Here is a 20,448-nt window from a genome sequence, read left to right as displayed (position 1 = left end):
ACTGCTGAACAACAACCCCATCCCTAGTTATTTTCTGACAACTGCATTTTGGTATAATCAAAGTCCACTTTTGATAATTATTTTTGAAAGAAAAATCCAAATATTCTAAAATCTTGGCTCTACATGGACTGTGTGATTTTTGTTTCAATATTATATTATTATTTTGGGAGTACTGGGGATTAAACAAAGGGTCTCACACATGCTGGGCAAGTACTATCATCAAGCTGGGTATCTAGCCCTTTTCATTTTTTTTTTTTTTTTGAGACAGGGTCTTGTTAAGTTCTGCAGGCTGGCCTCAAACTTGTGATCTTCCTGACTCAGCCTTCCAAGTAGCCACCACACCCAGCTAGACTGAAAATTTTTTAATCTGTAATATATATATATACTTCTACCTTGAACAGAAAAATTAACAAAAACACTTGACTCACAAACATATAACAATGGGTCACTTTTTTTTAAGTTAATGATTTAACTACGGCTTTAAAGGAGCTAAAATTCAGGCAAATCAGGATTTCTCCAAGTGTAAATTGAGACCACTTATGTTAGTTACCAGTAGGCCTGGTAAAAAAATACAATTTTCTGGATCTGAGAACCATTTGGAAAGGGGTACTAAACCTGGGTTTGACATTTGGTAGGGTCTGGTGATACTTCTGGTTATCAAAACTTGGGGAGCGAGGGAGGTGGTGTTACAGGTTGGCAAAGTCCAGAGATGCAGTTAAACATTCTCCAATATACAGAATAACAGTCATAAGAAAAATATTCAACCCCAAACACTAATAATTCTGTAGTTGAAAACTCTGTTCTAGACCTACAACATCAGAATTCCTGGGGATGGAGTTAAATGTGTAGTTTTTTTTCATTTTCCTTAGCCAATTCTTATGCACAGTAAACTGACATGCACTACTACATAGTTCCTTTGTTTTATACATTTGAAATCAATATCAAAAGATTTACATGATTTCCTAAGGTTATACATATTCTGCACAACTGTTTGTCATAAAGCAATGTAAATTTTTCTATCTTTGATTTTTAAAAATGTCACTATGTACATAATGGCATGGTTAGATGTTCTGCTAAGTCAAATGTTCCCAATAGAGAGTAATTATTTTTTAAAAAAGTATTAAACACAATCTACTTTTCAAGGAATTGAAAGTTGTCAGATACAAGATATACATATTATTATAAATTAAACAGGATACAATGTAACACATTAAATAGATCAGATCACAACACTTGAAGGACTGTTTTTTTTAGACTAAATCTTTCTTTAGAACACTACCTAAGAATAAATCATCTAGTTTAAGTACTAGAAAAGTTTAGACTTTTTAGAAAAACCGACATGTGAAATAAACAACACAATCAGGGCTGGGGCTGTTGCTCAGTGACAAGAGTGCTTGCCTAGCACATGAGGCACTAGGTTTAATCCTTAGCACCACATAAAAATAAACAAATAAAATAAAAATATTTGGTCTGTCACAACTAAAAAAAAAGAATTAATGCAAACAGCCAGGTGTAATCCCAGCAACTCAGGAGGCTGAGGCAGGACAACAGTAAGTCAGACCAGCCTGGGCAACTCAGTGAGACTATGTTCTTAAAATAAAAAATAAGACTAGATATATAGCTCAGTGGTAAAGCATTCCTGGGCTCAATTTCCAGTATCAAAAAACAAAACAAAAAAAAACAACCACTTAGGCATCAACATGTTCTTCTAGATCAGATAACATTCAATCTCTAAAACAAGCAAAACTCCTTGATACCACACACCAAAAAGATACCCAGGAGAAATGATAACTGTACCAAAAAAGATTTAACCTCCAAACAACTTCAACTATTTAAATGCCAAGCAGGAGAATTTGGGATGTTCTTGTTTACTTTCATTCAAAAGGGGCTATGTCAGCTGCCACTACTATAATTTAAATCTAAATTTAAACCTAGAAAATCAGGAACTGATGTTTCTTTTAATCCATCAACTAGGGATTTCAAGAAACAATGACAAGGTTCTCTTGAAAACACAGCTCTTAGGAAACATACACATCTCAAGAAGAGGAAGAAAACACAATAGGTTCAAGACATCTCAAACACTGCAAATCATTTTTGGTCTTTACTTTCAGAATGAATCATTTAACATATTTACTTAAATACCTATTACATTGTAAGGTACATGTATGTCCTGAATAATTTTGGGAAGCATATGAGAATGTCCTGAATAGTTCATGTGGCAGAAATACACAGTGCTAGAACTCAGATAAAGAATAAAACAACATGAAGAATTTGAGAGCTAGAGGTGAATTCTGGCCCTGTCTCCTTTTAGGTACATACTTTCAACAAGTACTTGAACTGGACTAAATCAAAGGTGAGAAACTCAAATATCTAATGGGTGCCAAGCTGGTAATAAATGAATAAAGCGACGATAAGAAAAGCTGTATATTGGGCTGGGGATGTGGCTCAAGCGGTAGCGCGCTCGCCTGGCATGCGTGTGGCCCGGGTTCGATCCTCAGCACCACATACCAACAAAGATGTTGTGTCCGCCGAGAACTAAAAAAATAAATATTAAAAATTCTCTCTCTCTCTCCTCTCTCACTCTCTCTTTAAAAAAAAAAAAAGAAAAGAAAAGCTGTATTCTGGGGCCAGGGTTGTGGCTCAGAGGTAGAGCTCTTGTTTAGCATGCATGAGTCACTGGGTTCGATCCTCAGCACCACATAAAAATAAAAGAAAGGTATTGTGTCCACCTACAACTAAAAAATAAATGTTAAAAAATAAAAAGTTGTATTCTTTTGCCACATAAACATACTTTTCTTGCATTCCAGTAAACAGGAATAATCTTCTCAAGAAGCATGCTAATTTTTCTTGAATCGCCCTCAGTCTTTTTATTTCTGATTATGTAACTGAACTGAATTTGGAAAAATATTCCTCTACCAAAAGAAAAATTATAAAGCAAGTGTTTTGATAAACATCAAGAAAACAGGGATTGATGTGAACAAGGAAAATGCATGCCTTGTCTATAAAGTAGAGAGCCACTTACTCAGCAATAGCTTATTTTTGCCACACAAGAAAGCAGGCTTAGTATTGCTAGCTATTCCACTTCATGGAGCCTGAAAATTAAGACAAAATTCCCTGACTTTAAAAATGGTGGCTCTTATTTTTACAAACAACATCTAGATCAAATTAAAACACGTCCATATTGTATCCGTTCCCTCTTTTCTTAGAGAAGAGATGAATTCTGACTGGAGACAAATTAGGAATCTGGGAGAATGTTATTTCATAAGCAACGAAGGAGAGATTTTAAATAAAAGGAATTAATAAGAAATGTGATTTGGTCTCATCAACTTGTAGCTATAGACCACATAAACAGGAGAGGGGACAGTCTGAAGGAGAGAAAATATTTAAATCAGACAACAGTTAAATAGAGTATAGAGTAGAATAAATAATGGTGAAAACAGAAAGGAATGAAAAGATGCAAGGGACACTGTGAAGATCAACCCACTTAGTAAATGAAGAAGGGCAGTGTTACATACTGGAAAAAGTTATGCTCTTGGACTACTAATGCAAGAAAAATTAGATTTGAGTTCCTGCTATCCAAATATTGTCAGTATGATGCAAGGCAGGCTATATAAATTATATTAGGGCTTGGCCTAGCATGCATGAGGTGCTGGACTCAATCCCTAGCATCATACACATACACAAATGAGTAAATACTATCATAGGGCTCAGTTGTCTGATGTTAAAAATTATATATACATTTTTTTCTATGTCCTATAGTTTATAGTAAGAATATGTTTGAAGCTGAGCTCAGTGGCGCACACCTATAATCCCAGCAACCTGGAAGGTTGAGGCAGGAGGATATCAAGTGTGAGGTCAACCTTAGCAATTTAGCAAGGCCCTAGCAACTCAAAATAAAAAATAAAAGATCAGGAGATGGGGTTGTAGCTCAGTTAAGTGCCCCTGGGTACCAATACCCCCCCAAACAAGAAATATATATGCTTGAAAATCTGCTTTTAAAAAAAAGTGGGTGGGGACAAGTGAAAGAAAGATGCTAAAACAAGGTTTTATATTGTATGAGTACTGGTGCTAGTAATAGGAATAAGACAAGACAGTGAACTAGTTAAAGAGGAAAAGATAATGAACTGGGTTTAAGGTGGCACTGGGACATGCCCAGGTAAAAATGGTCAATATGCTTCCAGAAAAGTAGGGTTAAAACTGAAAAAAAAAACAAAACAAAACAAAACAAAGCATGGGATTAAAGACGTGAATTATGCACACAGAAGTTAAGTTTTATAAGTGGATAAGGTAACTAACAAATGTATAAAGAGTAAGGTAGTGTGTAGAGTGCTTGGCTAGAATGCATGAGGCCAAGAGTTGAATCCCCAGTAATGAAAGCAAAAAAAAAAAAAAAAGAGACAGACAGTAAATTAATGTAGAGAACACTAAAGGGCCTCTATATTTGAGGAACTGAGAGAGGATCATAAGAAGAAAGATCATAAATATATATTTAAGGATTTTGTCATCTTATACATACAGAAATACTGACAGATGAAATTATGTGTCTTGAATTTACTTTAAAACTACCCAAAACAGGTTTTGAGGAGGGAGGGTTTTTGTATTTGTTTTGTGTACTGGAGATTGAACCCATGGGCACATAATCACTGAGCCACATCCCTAATCCTTTATTTTCAGATAGGTTCTTATTAAATTGCTTAGGTCCTTGCTAAGTTGCTGAGGCTGACCTCAAACTTGCAATCCTCCTGAGTTACTAGAACTATAGATGTGCACCACCATGACATGAGGAGGGAGGGGTTTGATCACAGAAGACTGGTTAAAAGTTAATTGACAAATTTGAAAAGTTCATTTTATTATTCTAATGTTATATGTCTGAAATTTTCCATAATAAAAAAATAAATAAGCAACTAAATAGAAAGAAAGCAAGCAAGCCACAGAGATGAGGAAAAAATGCAAAAATCATAAAAATCTAGTGAGAAGAATTTCCAGATGGGAGTGGTCATAAGTTTTAATTCCTATGGGAAGGTTATAAATACTAATACTAATGTTAATAAGAAGTAACATTTAAAACTACAAAATTTGTAATTTAAGCTGGAAGTTTAATTATCTTACATAAATATGTACTTCATAAGTGCTAGATTGAATAACACTATGATTACACAGGGCTGGGGTTGTGGCTCAGTATTGGAGCACTAGGTTCAATCCTCAGCACTACATAAAAATAAATAAATAAATAAATAGGGCTGGGGATGTGGCTCAAGAGGTAGCACGCTCGCCTGGCATGCGTGCAGCCCGGGTTTGATCCTCAGCACCACATACAAAGATGTTGTGTCTGCTGAAAACTAAAAAATAAATATTAAAAAATTCTCTAAATAAATAAATAAGTGATAGCTGGGGTTGTGGCTCACTGGTAGAGCGTTTGCCCCTCACATGTGAAGCACTGGGTTCAATCCTCAGACCACATTAAAAAAAAAAAAAATGAAATAAAGATATTATGTTCACATATAACTAAAAAAATATATTTTAAAAAATGACTGACTCATAATGGTGATGGGCAGGGGGCATGGGAGAAATGGAGGAACTTTAGATAGGACAAAGGGGAGGGAGGGGGATAGGAGGGGGCAAAGGGGTAGGAATGATGGTGGAATGACTTAAACATCATTACCCTAAGTACATGAATGAGTACACGAATGCTGTGAAAATACTTTGTGTACAATCAGTGACTTGAAAAATTATGTTCTATGTGTAATATGAAATGAACTTCATTCTGCTGTCATAACAGAAAAATAATTTAATTAAAAAAAGAAGAAGATTGGAAGAATAGAAAGATGAGTTAAGATTCTTAAACAAACACCTAAAATAGTCAAACTTAAAAATTTAATAAATAAATGAATAAAATGAGGTATTGTGTCCATCTACAACTAAAAAATATTATGGGGCAAGGGAAGTTGAGAGTAAAATTAAACAAATAAAACAAGCAGAATCCAAAATATGAACAGGGTTTGTTAACTATTTCTTTTCTTTTTAAAAAATATTTTTTAGTTGTCGATGGACCTTTATTCTTTTCATATATTTATGCAGTGCTGAGAATCAAACCCAGTGCTTCATACATGCAAGGCAAGCGCTCCACCACTGAGCAAGCGCTCAACCCCAGCCCTTGTTAACTAGTTTTTAATTACTGTTAATAACTAAAATTATTAATAATTGTCAACTAATTCTGATTAATTTTTAATTCGTTTTTGTTTTTTAGTGGTACAGGGTTGCTCTAGCACTCAGCTATACACCAAATCTTTGAGACCAGGTCTCACTAAAGTTGCCCGGGCAAGGCTTGAACTTATAATCTTCCTGCTTTGCCTTCCTGAATTGCTGGGATTGCAAACACTGGCCACTGTGCCTGGCTCCCAATTTTTATTACTTTTTGAGACATAGTCTTGTTAAGCTGCCCAGGCTAGCCTCAAACTTGTATCTTCCTGCCTCAGCCTCCTGAAGAGCTGGGATTACAGGTAAGTTTCACAATGCCTAGCTAACTGTTACATATTTTAATGAAGAAATAAACTGATACTTGCCTCCACTTCAGCCATAAATGCTTCCAAGGGATCATCATCACTGTCAGAATCTGCTGGCTTGGAATGAAACTGCTGGCGGGTAGGTGAGTTTTCAGCAGGAATGTAAGGTAAGTCAACATTGCTAGAGTCCTCTTCCTCATCTTCAAAATAGCTGAAAATTAAAATGTAGAGTGGTAAAGTGACTATTTAGTCTGGGTTCAGTGAATCTGACATTTAATGGAAATTTTTATTATGGCACATCTTTTTATACAACCTTTGTGTGTGTGTGTTGGAGTACTATGGTCTATCTTACTATTAAAAATTTTTTTTCTAGCTAGGTGTGGTGTTGCAAGTCTGTAATTCTGGCAGCTTAGGAGGCTAAGATAGGAGGATTTTAAGTTTGAAGCCAACCTCAACAGCTCAGCAAGACCAACAACTTATCAAAACCCTGTCTGAAAACAACAACAAAAAACTCTATTCAGGTCAAATTAAGCGACTCTTCATGGCTTTAAGACTTAAAAACTTAATTAAGTATTACTAAGTACGTGCAAAAATTCTAATAATATTACAAGAAAACAGTCATGGCAGATACTCCATTTCAAGAGTGTCTGTTCAAATCACATCCCCAGTTCTGTTAAAAGAAATGAATTTCCAATATAAATTAAATATTTTACATTGGAATAAGATTGGTTAAATATTAAAGAGTATGTGATAAAAAGGAAAAAATAAACCTTTTGATTGAAATATTAAAAACAACATATTCTTTATAATCCTTAAAAACTTAAAAATATTTTCAAAAGTCTAAGGATTTTCTTTAGAAGTTCTGGACTATTTTTCGAGAACCAACAGAAGTGGCTCAGAAGGCTGAGGCAGGAGGATTGTGAGTTGAAAGCCAGCCTCAGAAAAAGCAAGGCACTAAGCAACTCAGTGAGACCCTGTCTCTAAATAAAATACAAAATAGAGCTGGGGATGTGGCTCAGCTGTTAAGTGGCCCTGAGTTCAATCCCCAGTAACAAAAAATTGCTCAGTCCACAATCATTCACCACACTACTTGAAAGTGTTGAGAGAGGACATCTTCAAAGCCTGGAGAAACCATCACTCTTTCTACAACAAACATTCCAGAAAAGGATGTCAGTATAGATCTTGATAAATTAAAATAAAACATCGTTTAGACATTACCTCAAAATTAAAAAAAAATATATTAACAAATATTAGTTCAAACATCTGCAACTTAAAAATTTAAAGCATTTCAAGTTTTCATAGAAATTATTTTAAAAAGCTCCAACAACTTATGCTATACATACATATATACACATATATGTACACTAATGTAGTAATTATGTACATACTAATTAATAGTCATACATTTCACAATAACATTTAGGTCAGCAACAGATCACATATATATAGTGGTAGTCCCATAAAATTATAAAAGAATTGAAAATTTCCTAATGCCTACAGATACTGTAACACAAAACATCACTCACATGTCTGTGGTGATGTGCTAATGCTGGTATAAACAAACCTACTGTGCTACCAGTAACACAAGAGTATGGCACATGCACTTATGTATAGCAAGTAAAACTTAATAATGATAAAATGTTACTGGTTCATGCATTCAACATACTATTTATCGTTATTTTAGAGTATAATCCTAACTATTAAAAAAAAAAACAACAACTTATGGCTGGGAACAGTGAGGTATGCCAGTAATCCCAGCACTACATGGGAGGCTGAGGCAGGTGGATCTCAAGTATAAGGCCAGCATGGGAAACTTAGAGACCCAATCTCAAAATAAACAAAAATGGCTGAAGAGGTAGCTCAGCTGAAAAACATTTTGCCTAGCATGTGCAAGGCCCTGGGTTTAATTCCCAGTACATCAAAACAAAACAAACTCAAGCAGCATCAGAACCAGGATGGAAATAATAGTAATAAGAAATTTCTTTTCATTTTACTCTACACCTGTCATCAATGCATAAGAAATTTCTTTTCATTTTACTCTACACCTGTCATCAATGCATCAATGATTAATAAACATTTTCAAATGTAAAAAAATAAAACAAAATTTCTTCAAATTCAGGAAAAATTATCCTTAGGAATTAGAGCTCAAACACTTAAATTCCAGCTTTTTACAACATTTTATTAGACAAGCAAGGTAAAAATTATAATTGATAAATATGTTTCCTAAGAACTGTGGGGAGCCAGACACGATGAGCTTGGGAGGCTGAGGTAGGAGGATCATGAGTTCAAAGCCAGCCTCAGCAACAGCAAGGCACTGAGCAACTCAGTGAGACCCTGTCTCTAAAATACAAAGGGGATGTGATTCAGTGGTCCAGTGCCCCTGAGTTCAATCCCCGGTACCCCAAAACAAAAAAACTGTAGGGAAAATCTGAGTAGATTTTTTCTATCACTGTAAGATGATACAATATAATGATTTTGAGGACTTAGATATTAAGATAACGTTTCTACCAGATCTGACAATCGTGTTTTCACAGAACGATTTATATGGTATTAATAAAAGGGTGCAGTAAAGACCACCAAAACTCAAATTATATAAAACTCTTCAATCATACTTAAGCTTCAATGGTCTCCCACCCTGAAACCATGCATTTATTGTGTAACTGCCCACTAGAATGCTAGCCAGGGAGAAATCATTATTCATGAAACAAAGGTATAAACATTATATTCCTTACAAATAAGTAGATTTAACAATTTATATACTAGGAACAATACAATTCAGTGAGATAACCGATTTAGGAAGTCATTATTACTTGGGAAACAAAGTTTCTTTGCCTTAATTTCTGCTAATGGAATAGAAACTTAAAGCCCAAACTTTGCTAAAACACCAAGAATTACCACTTACGCATTTTCTTCATCAAAGTTGGCTCGCTTAGATCCAATTTTGTAGAAGGAAGGAAGCTGTGGTGGAGCTGACTTCCCAAATCCAGAAGATGAGCTAGTTGCCCCAAAGGCACTATGGGACTGTTGTGGGAGTTTAGGTTCCTCCTTCTTCCCAGCACTGATGGCAAAACCTCCGAAACCAAATCCCCGCTTAGTGCCCGGGCCACCTTTATTCCAGTTCATGGTGCTAATAATCTGTTAGGAATAAGATGCACAAATATAAAATTAACTTTATAAACAGCTATCCATAATTTTAAACTATGTTCCTCAAAACTATAACACTGCACTTCAGATAGATATAATAACCTCAACCAAATGATTATTTCCTAAAATATTGAGGAATTATTCATTTTATTGGGATTTCAAATAGGAATGCAGTACCTCCCTCTTCAAATGGATTTCGTTGCTAATAAACATTTAAGTTGCCAAAAATATTTATAAAATATTTTGGGGACTCTTAATATGGGCTGGGTATTAGATTAGTAATTAAAAATATCGAGATTAAAAAACATAATCTCTTAATCTTTATCCTCACAGAAGTTAGTCACCTGGAGAAAAAAACACTTTAAAAATCAAAAAAACACCCGCCCCGCCCCCACACATTATAATATAATGCTTACAATAACAAAGACTGAGACACTATCGGCAACACTGTCCCCAAACCAAAAATTATCCTCTGATAATGACATCTGGAAGAACCAAAGAATTGAAACTTAAAAGATAAGATCAGAGCCAGGAATGGAGATAGGCATTGACAGCCTCAGCTACTTAGGAGGCTAAGATAGGAGCTTCACTAGTGCTCAGATGTTGGAGATCAGCCTGGGCAACAGTAAGACTGTTTAAAAAAAAAAAAAAAAAAAAGACATAATCAAGTATTTATAGTTAATATTTACAAATGTATCTCTGAGGGGTACTTATTAACCATACATTTATTGGACAACTCCCTATTAGAAAGAACACTATCCAGGAAGAAACCATAATTCACTGACAAATTCCCTTAAGTATTCAGTTAGCATATGGTTAAGGATTACAAAGAAATTTCCTTAGTATTAAAATCATTTTATAATCTCAATCTTACTAGTCTTGGCTCCAAAAAGCCTTTCCCCGCTTAATCCAAAAAAAAAAAAATTTCAATGACATAATTTATTCAAATTTCATAGAAAAACAGAAAACTCAGAAAGTTGGAGCTCAGCACGGTGACACACACCTGACCCAGGTACCTAAGAGGCTGAGGCAGAAGGATCACAAGTTTAAGGATGGCCTGGGTACCTTAGTGAAACTGTTTCAGATTTAAAGAGTTGAGGTGTAATTCAATGATTGAATGCTTACCCAGTGCAGATTCATATTGGGGCGGGGGGGGGGGGGACTCAGAAAGCAAATAAATAAATAAAACTGCCTGAAATTCCCTCTCCTACATATGTAGTTTTTTAATATCTACATGTGTACATATACATACACAAAATTTAAAGACAAAACTGAATCTATATTGAGTATTTTATTAATTTCTTCATCTACTGATATACTGTAATACCCTGCAATGTCAATATTTCTTCACTACTATTTTGTTATAAAACATATTATAGCTCTATCTTTGTGTATACCCTTAATTATTTCCTTAATATCAAATTTTAAAATGTAATTGCTTAGTAAAGAGAAGTTCTAATTACTACTTATATTTATGGAAATGTCCGTTACACACTGAGTAAAACAAGGTGAGTGGTATGATTCAATTTATGTAAAAAGCACATTATAGGGGCTGGGGTTGTAGCTCAGTGGTAGAGCACTTGCTTAGCACATGTGAGGCACTGGGTTCAATACTCAGCACCACATAAAAATAAATAAATAAAGATATTGTGTCCATCTACAACAACAACAAAAAACACATTACAGATAGTTGGAAGTCTATATCAAAACGTTAATACCAGTTACTTGATTTTCACTTTTTTTTTGTTTTGATATTTACCATTAGTAAATATCAAAAAAAAGATTCAGGTGGATTTTTTTTTTAATTTTTTAAAATATTTTTTAGATGTTGACGGACCTTTATTTTGTTTCACTCACTTATATGTGGTGCTGAGAACCGAACCCAATGCCTCACACCGGCTAGACAAGTGCTCTACCACTGAGCCACAACCCCAGCTCCAGGTAGATTTTTTTAAAAAATATTTATTTTTTAGTTGTAGTCGGACACAATACCTTTATTTAATTTATTATTATTATTTTTTTTATGTGGTACTAAGGATGGAACCCAGGACCTCATACATGCTAGGCGAGTGCACTACTGCTGAGCCACAACCCCAGTCCTCAGGTGGATTTTAAGAATCACAAGACAGGATTTTAAAAATTACATGGCACATGCCTGTAATCCCAGTAGCTAGGAAGACTGAGGCTAGAGGATCAAAAGATCAAGGCCAGCTTCAGCAATTTATTGTCTCAATAAATAAAGTAAGTAAAAAATAAAAAATACTGTGAATATAACTCCGTGTTAAAGCATCCCTGGGTTCAATCCCTAGAACTTCCCGTGACTGTCCCCCCAACCCCCGCTGCCAAAATAAATAAATCACATAAAAGATCTCCTAGCAAGGAAAGTTTCAACAGTTTACTGCAAGTTTGGTAAGAAAACAAGTAGTTAGGCACTGGGCATTTGCATATTAAACATACATCTGGCTCTTCTCTAGGAGATGCCTCCGTAGTAGTTTTGGCCAGCCAAAAACCAACAGTTGCTCAGTGGTAGAGCATTTCCCTAGCAGACCCTGAGTCCAATCCCTAGCACCACTAAAGACAAAAAATGAAAACACCAAGAACATGATAGGCTTGGTACGCAGATCGGTGGTAGAGCATATGCTTAGCACTTGAAGCCTTGGGTTTGATTTCTGGCACCACCAAAACTACAACAAAAACCCCCATATATTAAAATATGATGCCTTCTAACAGATGTATTATACAAAGTTCACTCATTGGTGATCTAGGAAAGGGTTCTTTGAATTAGGATGAGGAAAACTGATGTCACATAAGTTTTCCTAGAGATGACATGATATTAAATTTTGAAGCTTAAAGAGGTATTAAAAGCAAAGAGGCAGCAGAGGAGGCATTTTAAATTGAAATTACTGCAAATAGTACCCAAAGTTCACTGAAGCTACAGGTTAGTAGGATATCTGGAAAAGTTGCAGGATACATGTTTGGAAAAACACACAGGGCAAGATGAACAGCTCAGTATGTATCTTAACAGCATACCATACAAAAATACATTGTAAACTATGAATAATCATTGATTTTAAGCAAAAAGGGCACATGTTTTAAAAGACTGAATGAGAGACAGTAGACAAAGATAACAAAGAAATTGCTGAGGTTCTTATAGAGCCAAGAGAGAGCCTAACCAAGCAGATGCTGCTGAAGGTGCCAGAAAGACCATGAGGTGCTGAGGGTTTAAAAAGCAAACTGATAGTGGGTTTCTAAGCGGAAAAGGCAGAGGATGAGGGCAGAACAGCTATGTTGATTATACATGGAAATACATTTCTATATTTACATGTTGGGATTTTTTTTGGGGGGTGGGTGTGGGGGCTATAGGGTGTTGAACCCAAGGGAACTTAACCACTGAGCCACATCCCCAGTCCTTTTTTGTAATTTTATTTAAAGAGAGGGTCTCACCAAGTTGCTTAGGGCCTCTCTAAATTGCTGAGGCTGGCTTTGAACTTCCCATCCTCCTGCCTCAGCCTCCTGAGCAGTTGGAATTACAGGGGTGTGCCACTGTGCCCAGCTCACCTGTTTTTGAAATGATTATGAGAAGTATGACTATTCTTAAGCTAACAGGTTAACAAATCAATTAGAACAAATAAATAAATAATTTAAAAAAGAAGAAGCTAACAGGCATGTGGACCAAAGTTAAAACTATTTTCTGTTGTACTCAACTTTTCTTTCGAAACAAACTGATACTCTCATCCCAGTTAACGCCAAAGGAGGATCTTTCTCATCAATGAAGAAAAGTTTGAGCAGTGTTTCTGGAATCAAATGGATTATCTTCTTATTATATAGTTGGGGTACAAATGTGTCTATTTTCACTGCAATAAGGGTTCTTGGGCACACTTTTCTCTTTCCCAGGTCATATCCTTCCTTAATTTTTTTTCCATATTATAAAATTAGAGGTAAATCATTAGAACACAGTTTATGTACTCTAATGCATGATATAAAATTGCATATTTAGGAAACAAAAGGCTGGGGAAAAGTGTACTGTTACCGTGCAGTTAAATTTTGGCTCTGGCTTTTAGTTTGAACAACATTCTAGTCTATCCCAATAATCACAGGTGCCATCTCTGCAACAGAAAGAGTGGTGGTAGCAAAACTTCCAGAATGTTAAAAAACAAACAAGGGGTGGGGTTGTAGCTCAGTGGTAGAGTGCTTGCCTAGCATGTGTGAGACACTGGGTTCAATCCTTAGCACCACAAAAAAAAAAATAAACAAATATATTGTGTTACCTACAACTAAAATTTTTACATATATATATATGTATAAAATAAATCACTTCTTTAAAACAAAACAAAAACCGTGTGTAGATGGACACAACACAATGCCTTCATTTTTATGTGGTGCTGAGGATCAAACCCGGGTCCCGCCTGTGCTAGGTGAATGTTCTACCGCTGAGCCACAATCCTAGCCCACCATGTGCCTTTTCTTTTTTCTTTCTTTTTTTTTTTTTTAAAGAGAAGAGTGAGAGAGGAGAGAGGAGAGAGGGGGGGGGAGGGAGGGAGGGAGGGAGAGAGAGAGAGAGAGAGAGAGAATTTTTAATATTTATTTTTTAGTTCTCGGCGGACACAACATCTTTGTTTGTATGTGGTGCTGAGGATCGAACCCGGGCCGCACACATGCCAGGCGAGCACACTACCGCTTGAGCCACATCCCCAGCCCCCACCATGTGCCTTTTCAAGACCAACTAAACTTTTCTATAAAGCATCACTAGGTCTTTCAAAGTTTGTGTTGTAAGAAGCAATGTAGACAATGCTACAGTACTTCTTATTTTTGTTTAAGATGACAACCACCAATTCTTTTTCATTTAAGTGAGGTTGATAAATTTAATGGTAGCTGAAGGGTCATTTTCAATTAGGAAAGTTTATTTTGATGAGAAGTTGCACTAGGATTATACCACAAGATGGAAAAAATGTATTTAAAATAAAGTACAAATCTGGGCACAGTGGTGCACACCTGTAATCCCAGTAACTCAGGAGGCAGACGACAGAGAAACATAAGTTTGAGGACAGCCTAACCAACTGAGTGAGGCCCTAAGCAACTCAGTGAGACTGTTTCAAAATAAAAAATAAAAGGGCTGGGATGCAGCTCAGTGGTAAAGTACTACTGGGTTCAAATCCCCAGTACTGCAAATAAATGAATAAATAAATGTTCATCCAAGCTCTCCAAAATTCATCCTAGAATTCGTGAAATCCAATGTCTTCTAAATCTTGTTATCTAGCTGTCCTTCCTGATTAAGCTAAACCAGAACATCCAACACATCATTTATTTCTTGCTCTCTTTAACAATTTTTTTCCCTACTATAAAGCCATGTATATAGCTACTGAACCCTGACAGAGACACAGCTTCGGGGAATTACAGTTAAGAGAAGAAGATAACCACTCTAATTTCTTTTTTTGGTGGGGGAATGCTGTGGGGATACTAAGGACTGAATCCAGGAGTACTTTGCCACTGAGTGACATCTCCACTCCCACACCCTTATTGAGACAGCCTCATTAAGCTGCTTAGGTCCTCACTAAATTTCTGCAGCTGGCCTTGAATTTATGATCCTCCTGCCTCAGCCTCCAGTCACTGGGATTATAGGCATGCATCATGGTGACCAGCTACCACTCTAATTTCTAAGTGGTCATATGAAGTTACAAAAAAAGAGAAATAAAGAAAAAAGATGAATACTCCTCTGCTATAAAAATTAATTTTCATGTTAAGAGATATCTGCTAAAATAAAATAAAAAAATATTAAAATGTTAAACTATAGTCCCACTACATGTGGGTCTGTTCAAAGCTCCCTTTTTGGTACATACCCCTGGCCCCAGTCTTCTCTCAGGTTAACAATAAGCTTGGTATATCATCCTTCCCACCAAGATGGACAACTCAACAAATATATCTAAAATCTCACCTCTACCTCTGTAAACACTTATCAGATTGATGACAGAGAAGGTAAACATGGAAATATCCTGTAGCTTCCAGGTATATATTCAATGTTTTTTCTTCCTACACCCAAGTAAACTTCAAAGATTTCATTAAAAACAATAAATTCAACAAAAACAATCCAATTTAAAAAGGACTAAAGAACTTGAATAGACATTTCTCCCAAGAAGATATAAAAATAGCCAATAAGAACAGGAACAGATGGATGCTCAACATCACTCGGTTATAGGGAAATGCAAATCAAAACCAGAATGAGATAGTACCCCACACCCATTAGAATGGTTACTATCAAAGAAAGAGAAAATATATGAGGCATGGTGGCACCTGCCTGTAATCTCAGCTACTTGAGAGGAAGAGGACAGACAGCAAGTTAGATGCTAGCTTTGGTAACTGAGACCCTGTCTCAAAATGAAAAATCAAAAGAGGTGGGGGGTAGGGATGTAGTTCAGGGTAGAGCACTCCTCAGTTTAATCAATGTGGGGCGGGGGAATGGCTTTTCATCAAAGTAACTCTGAAGGCAAAGAAGGAAGCTCCTGCCCCTTTCAAAGCCAAACTACAGCCAAAGCTTTGAAGGCCAAGAACAGTGTTAAAAGGCATCTACAGCCATAAACGAAAAAAGATCTATGCTTTACCCTACCTTCTGCCCATCCAAGATACTGCAGTTCTGGAGGCATCCCAAATATCTACTTCATTTGGCAGAATAGCATTTTGTGGGAATAGTGGAACTACTCATATCAGAGAGATGAGCACTGATATGCTCAGTGAAAACCCTATTCCTCCAGGTTTTTCCAGATCCTGGCCTCAGGCCTTCCAAACACACATTCCTGATTCTGTTACTTCTTACAATTCAGTACCTCTCTACAGTTTTTCAATCAGGCTGGAATAAGCAAACTACTTTACCATTCATATTAACCAGGATTTCCCACATGCACTCAGTTTCCCAAGAAAACCAGGAACTCTAATGAATGCTTTTCCTGCTATTTGGATTCTCTCCCTTCTAAATCTCTCACTATATCTACTTACCCTTGGTATCCTTCAAAAACCATATAAAATACCAACTCCTAGAGAAATGACATGGATATAATTTCCTAGAGAAGTAGTATCTCTTCCATCAAACTCCCTGTCTGGTCTTAAAACATCTGACATTTGCCAGGCACAGTGGTGCACACCTTTAATCCCAGCGACTAGGGAGGTCAAGGAAAGAGAATCCCAAGTTTGAAACTTGGAACTGATTTAAAAAACAAACAAACCTGACATTTAATTTTAATGAATCAAGTTATACAAGAACTATGTTCTTGTTTTATTTCTTGAATTCTACATTATAGGCATCATGGTTGAAGAAAGAGTTATGTACTTTTTTTTTGTACTGGGGATTGAATCAGGGGCACTCAACCACTGAGCCACACCCCCAGCCCTATTTTGTATTTTATTTAGAGACAGGGTCTCACTGAGATGCTTAGAGCCTCCTAGTTGCTGAGGCTGGCTTTGAACTCATGATCCTCCTCCCTCAGCCTCCCGAGCTTCTGGGATTACAGGTGTATGCCACCAAGCCTGGCAGAGTTATATACTTTAAAATCTTTTATAGTATGTTTTCCAGAGTATATTACTCAATAATTATTCATGCTTACTCAACATACTCAAAGAGATCTACAAAAAATGATTGAAGAGAAAAAATAAAAAGTCCTATTTGGTATATTTCTAGGGTCTAAAATGCTATACTTTAGTAAGAAATCAACAGAACAGCAAAGTAACACAGGCTATGTTCAAACTATAGTTTTGCCACTAACTTGATACCAAATCTCAAGAAAGTTATTTTTTTCTCTGGGTCTTAGTTTCTCTATCTGTAAAATGGTAAGAATATCACCTACCTCAAGGGTTGGAGTGAAAAACTGAGTTCATACACAAAAATACATTTGACAAAGCCTGGTATATAGAAAGTCTTCAAAGCATTTAGGTAGACATTATGTTTATCATCATCATTTCTCCAGAAATCAATCTGTCCATTGGTAAATTGATAATATCAGGTATCTTTCAATTCAGACTCACATTGGAATACCTTATGACACTGAAGATAACAGATTGCAAGACATTGACAAGTTGGGGTAAGCTTCTTAAGAGATCTAGAACCTAGGTTAGGTCTGTAAGCAGGATAGAGATGTGCTGAGAAAAAGACATTCTAAAGAGAAATGATGGAAGTACCAAAGAGTACAGCGTAAGGATGAAATCTAGTTTAGAGTTTGTGTTTTGGTGAAAATAAGATATGGACTAAATGACTTTAAAAATAGATTAAGGAGCCAGGTGCGGTGGCACGCTCCTGTAATCCCAGCAACTTGAGAAACTGAGGCAGGTGGATCACACATTGATTTTAGAGCAACCTCAGCAACTTTGAGAGACTATCTCCAAATAAAGAGGCTGGGGGTGGATCTCAATGGTACAGCACCCCTGGGGATTCCATCCCTAGTACAATAAAGAAAGTAGTAGACTAAAAACAACAACTGATTATAAAAATTGTTACTTTATTACTAGAGTTTTTGGAGGAAAATTTGGGGAGTAGTGGCACTTGATGAGCATCTACTTTACCTAATGATCTGCTTTGAGAAATCTCACACTGTATACTAATTAGTACTTTAATGAAAATCTGTATAAAAAACAAGAATTTCATCACATTCTTCTAAAACCAATAAGTAATTGCTGGATTAGCTATTTTTAAAAACATCCCTTTCTTTGCTATTTAATAAAACTAAATACTATGACTATCCTTATGATAGAACACATTTCTGGAGAACTGCCCTCCTGCTCGAATTATGTTACATTATTTCAATGCAAGTCAAATTTTATGTTCTCTGCTGGGGGATGGTTCCCATCTTTTGCAGAGTAAAGGTGAAATCCTCATAACAGCCTAAAATGTCTTGGTCCTCCCCCACCCATCTTTCTTGAACATATCTCCTATTACTCCCTCCTTTGCTCAGTACTTCAAGCCCATCAGTCTTCTCACTGTTCCTCTAATAGGCCAGCTTTATCCTCTTCAAGGCCTTTATTCTTGCCATTCCTTCCACTGGAATGTTCCTTTCCCCAGATACTTCAACTGCTCACTCCCTCATCTCCTCCTGTTTAAATATCAACTTGTCTGAAAGGACTTCCCTCACTACTTTATTGCAAATTGAAACCACCTTCCCATCCTGCTTTTCAGCTTTATTTTCCCCCTGAGGCACTGATTATCTTCTAACATACATCAGAATATATATCTGTCTCCCTCCCCACAAGAAAATTTCATGAGGACAGAGGTCACAGACCTCTCAATATCTAAAACAACCCCAGGGAACAGGCACACAGTAGGCATCAGTACAAATATTCCTTGAATGAATGAATTATATTATGCTACATAATCTTCCTTCTGGGTACAGAAAAATACTTTTTCACCGATGAAAGTTTAAAGACAAATTTTTATTCTAAACACCGCTCACTTTCTACCTGCCAGAACTGGGCGGGACTCTTAAAAAGTTTAAATGAATTAATATACAGTTCTTTGCCCCATAGGAACTCGTGCGTGTATATGTGGCTGTGCAAATATACAAAAATCATTTACGAAACAACATACAGGGAAGCCACAGAAAATTAAAAGGCAAACTAAAAGACTGAGGGCCAAAGAAGGAAATGCTCACAGGATAAGGAATCTATAGTACCCCCCCAAACTCTCATTAATATGTTTTTCCCTATATTTTTGGTGTGCGTGCTTGCAATCCACATAAATTATTTGCTAACATAAGCTTTCCAGCAGGCCGCAAAAAGTTTGTGACAATGGTGATGCTAACCCCTGATCTACCCAAGGTTTCACAAAGATCACTGTCTTTACAATCTTCTTGTTTGTCAACTTTTGCTACCGGGAACACCTACTCCGGGACTTTTATCTCCCTGCCTACCTGAGTCAGAATCCTCCCGGTGGCTCTCGGCCTGGAGCCCAGCACCCTGCAAATCCCTTCCCTAACCTGGCAGGCGCCGCCTCCGGAAAGCCGCCAACTGGGCCTCGGCATGAGTTGCTAGCAGCGGGAGCCGTGGGAGGGCGACGCAGCTCCGAAGGCTCCCTCGAGGCCTCAGACTGCACTCCCATCCCTCCCCGGCCCCAGAGGCTCCGCCGACTCTTTGTTAAGCGAGGCCGGGGTTCCTCAGCCTTCGCTAGGCCCCATAGTTACCTCTAGTGCTTCAAAGGGCTAGCGACCCCGCGTCCTGCCTCCCCCTTCCCCCTCTGCCACAAACCTGCTGCTATGGCTGCAGCGGCAGCTGCTACTACCGCCGGCGCGGAGAGAATCCCACGGCCAAAGTACGCGCGGTACAGGCCCCGTCCCGCCGCGCTCCTCCCTCTCCGCCCCCTTCGCCGCCGCCGCCGCCTCTCGGCCCGTTGCTGCCGGGGGGGAGGGGAACACACACCTGACATGCGCAGTAAAGAGAGCGCGGGCCAAAGGGCGGGGCCTGGGGGGCTACGGCTGCCGGAAGGCTCCGCTACTTCCCGCCCATGAAGTTCCAGAATCCCTCACAGGCTCCTTGGGCACTTACACGGGAAGCTGCTGCTGGGTGAAGTGTTCATGGCCCTTCAAGAAAGGGGGTCTGGGATGAAGACAGAGTGGCAGTAACAAGGAGTTGCTCAAAAATTCCAAGAGAAAGGAGGTTGGCTGAAAACCACTTATACGTAAAAAAAAGTCGATCCCAAATCAGCTCCTTTGCAAATAAGACTTGGGCAACATTTCCTCGCATGCCTGTGACCACATGGTCCCATAGAGCATGGCCACCTTTAGCTTCCGGAGCACCAGTTCAGAGTGACGTCAACCCGGCTGGACCCTAA

At 37.4% G+C, this 20,448-nt stretch overlaps 1 protein-coding gene across 2 annotated transcripts in view; it reads right to left on the bottom strand.

The window, feature by feature from the left end:
- Positions 1-20,360, bottom strand: part of Ddx42 (DEAD-box helicase 42) — a 43,180-nt gene extending 22,820 nt beyond the window's left edge. The window contains exons 1-3 of one of the 2 annotated variants that reach the window (XM_026402276.2): positions 20,163-20,360; positions 9,406-9,638; positions 6,564-6,714 (exon numbers count right to left, since the gene is read on the bottom strand). In XM_026402276.2, the coding sequence (XP_026258061.1) occupies positions 6,564-6,714; positions 9,406-9,626 (372 nt within the window). In that variant the 5' untranslated portion in view covers positions 9,627-9,638; positions 20,163-20,360. Of the gene's footprint in view, positions 1-6,563; positions 6,715-9,405; positions 9,639-19,865; positions 20,010-20,162 lie in introns of those variants that run through there. The other variant, XM_026402275.2, reaches the window with a different exon arrangement.
- Positions 20,361-20,448: the final 88 nt, after the last annotated feature.

This window comes from Urocitellus parryii, chromosome 7 (assembly GCF_045843805.1).
Source record: "Urocitellus parryii isolate mUroPar1 chromosome 7, mUroPar1.hap1, whole genome shotgun sequence".
Taxonomy (NCBI): domain Eukaryota; kingdom Metazoa; phylum Chordata; class Mammalia; order Rodentia; family Sciuridae; genus Urocitellus; species Urocitellus parryii.
The sequence above is the reverse complement of the archived record's forward strand: the minus strand, read 5'-3'. Positions and strand labels throughout refer to the sequence as shown.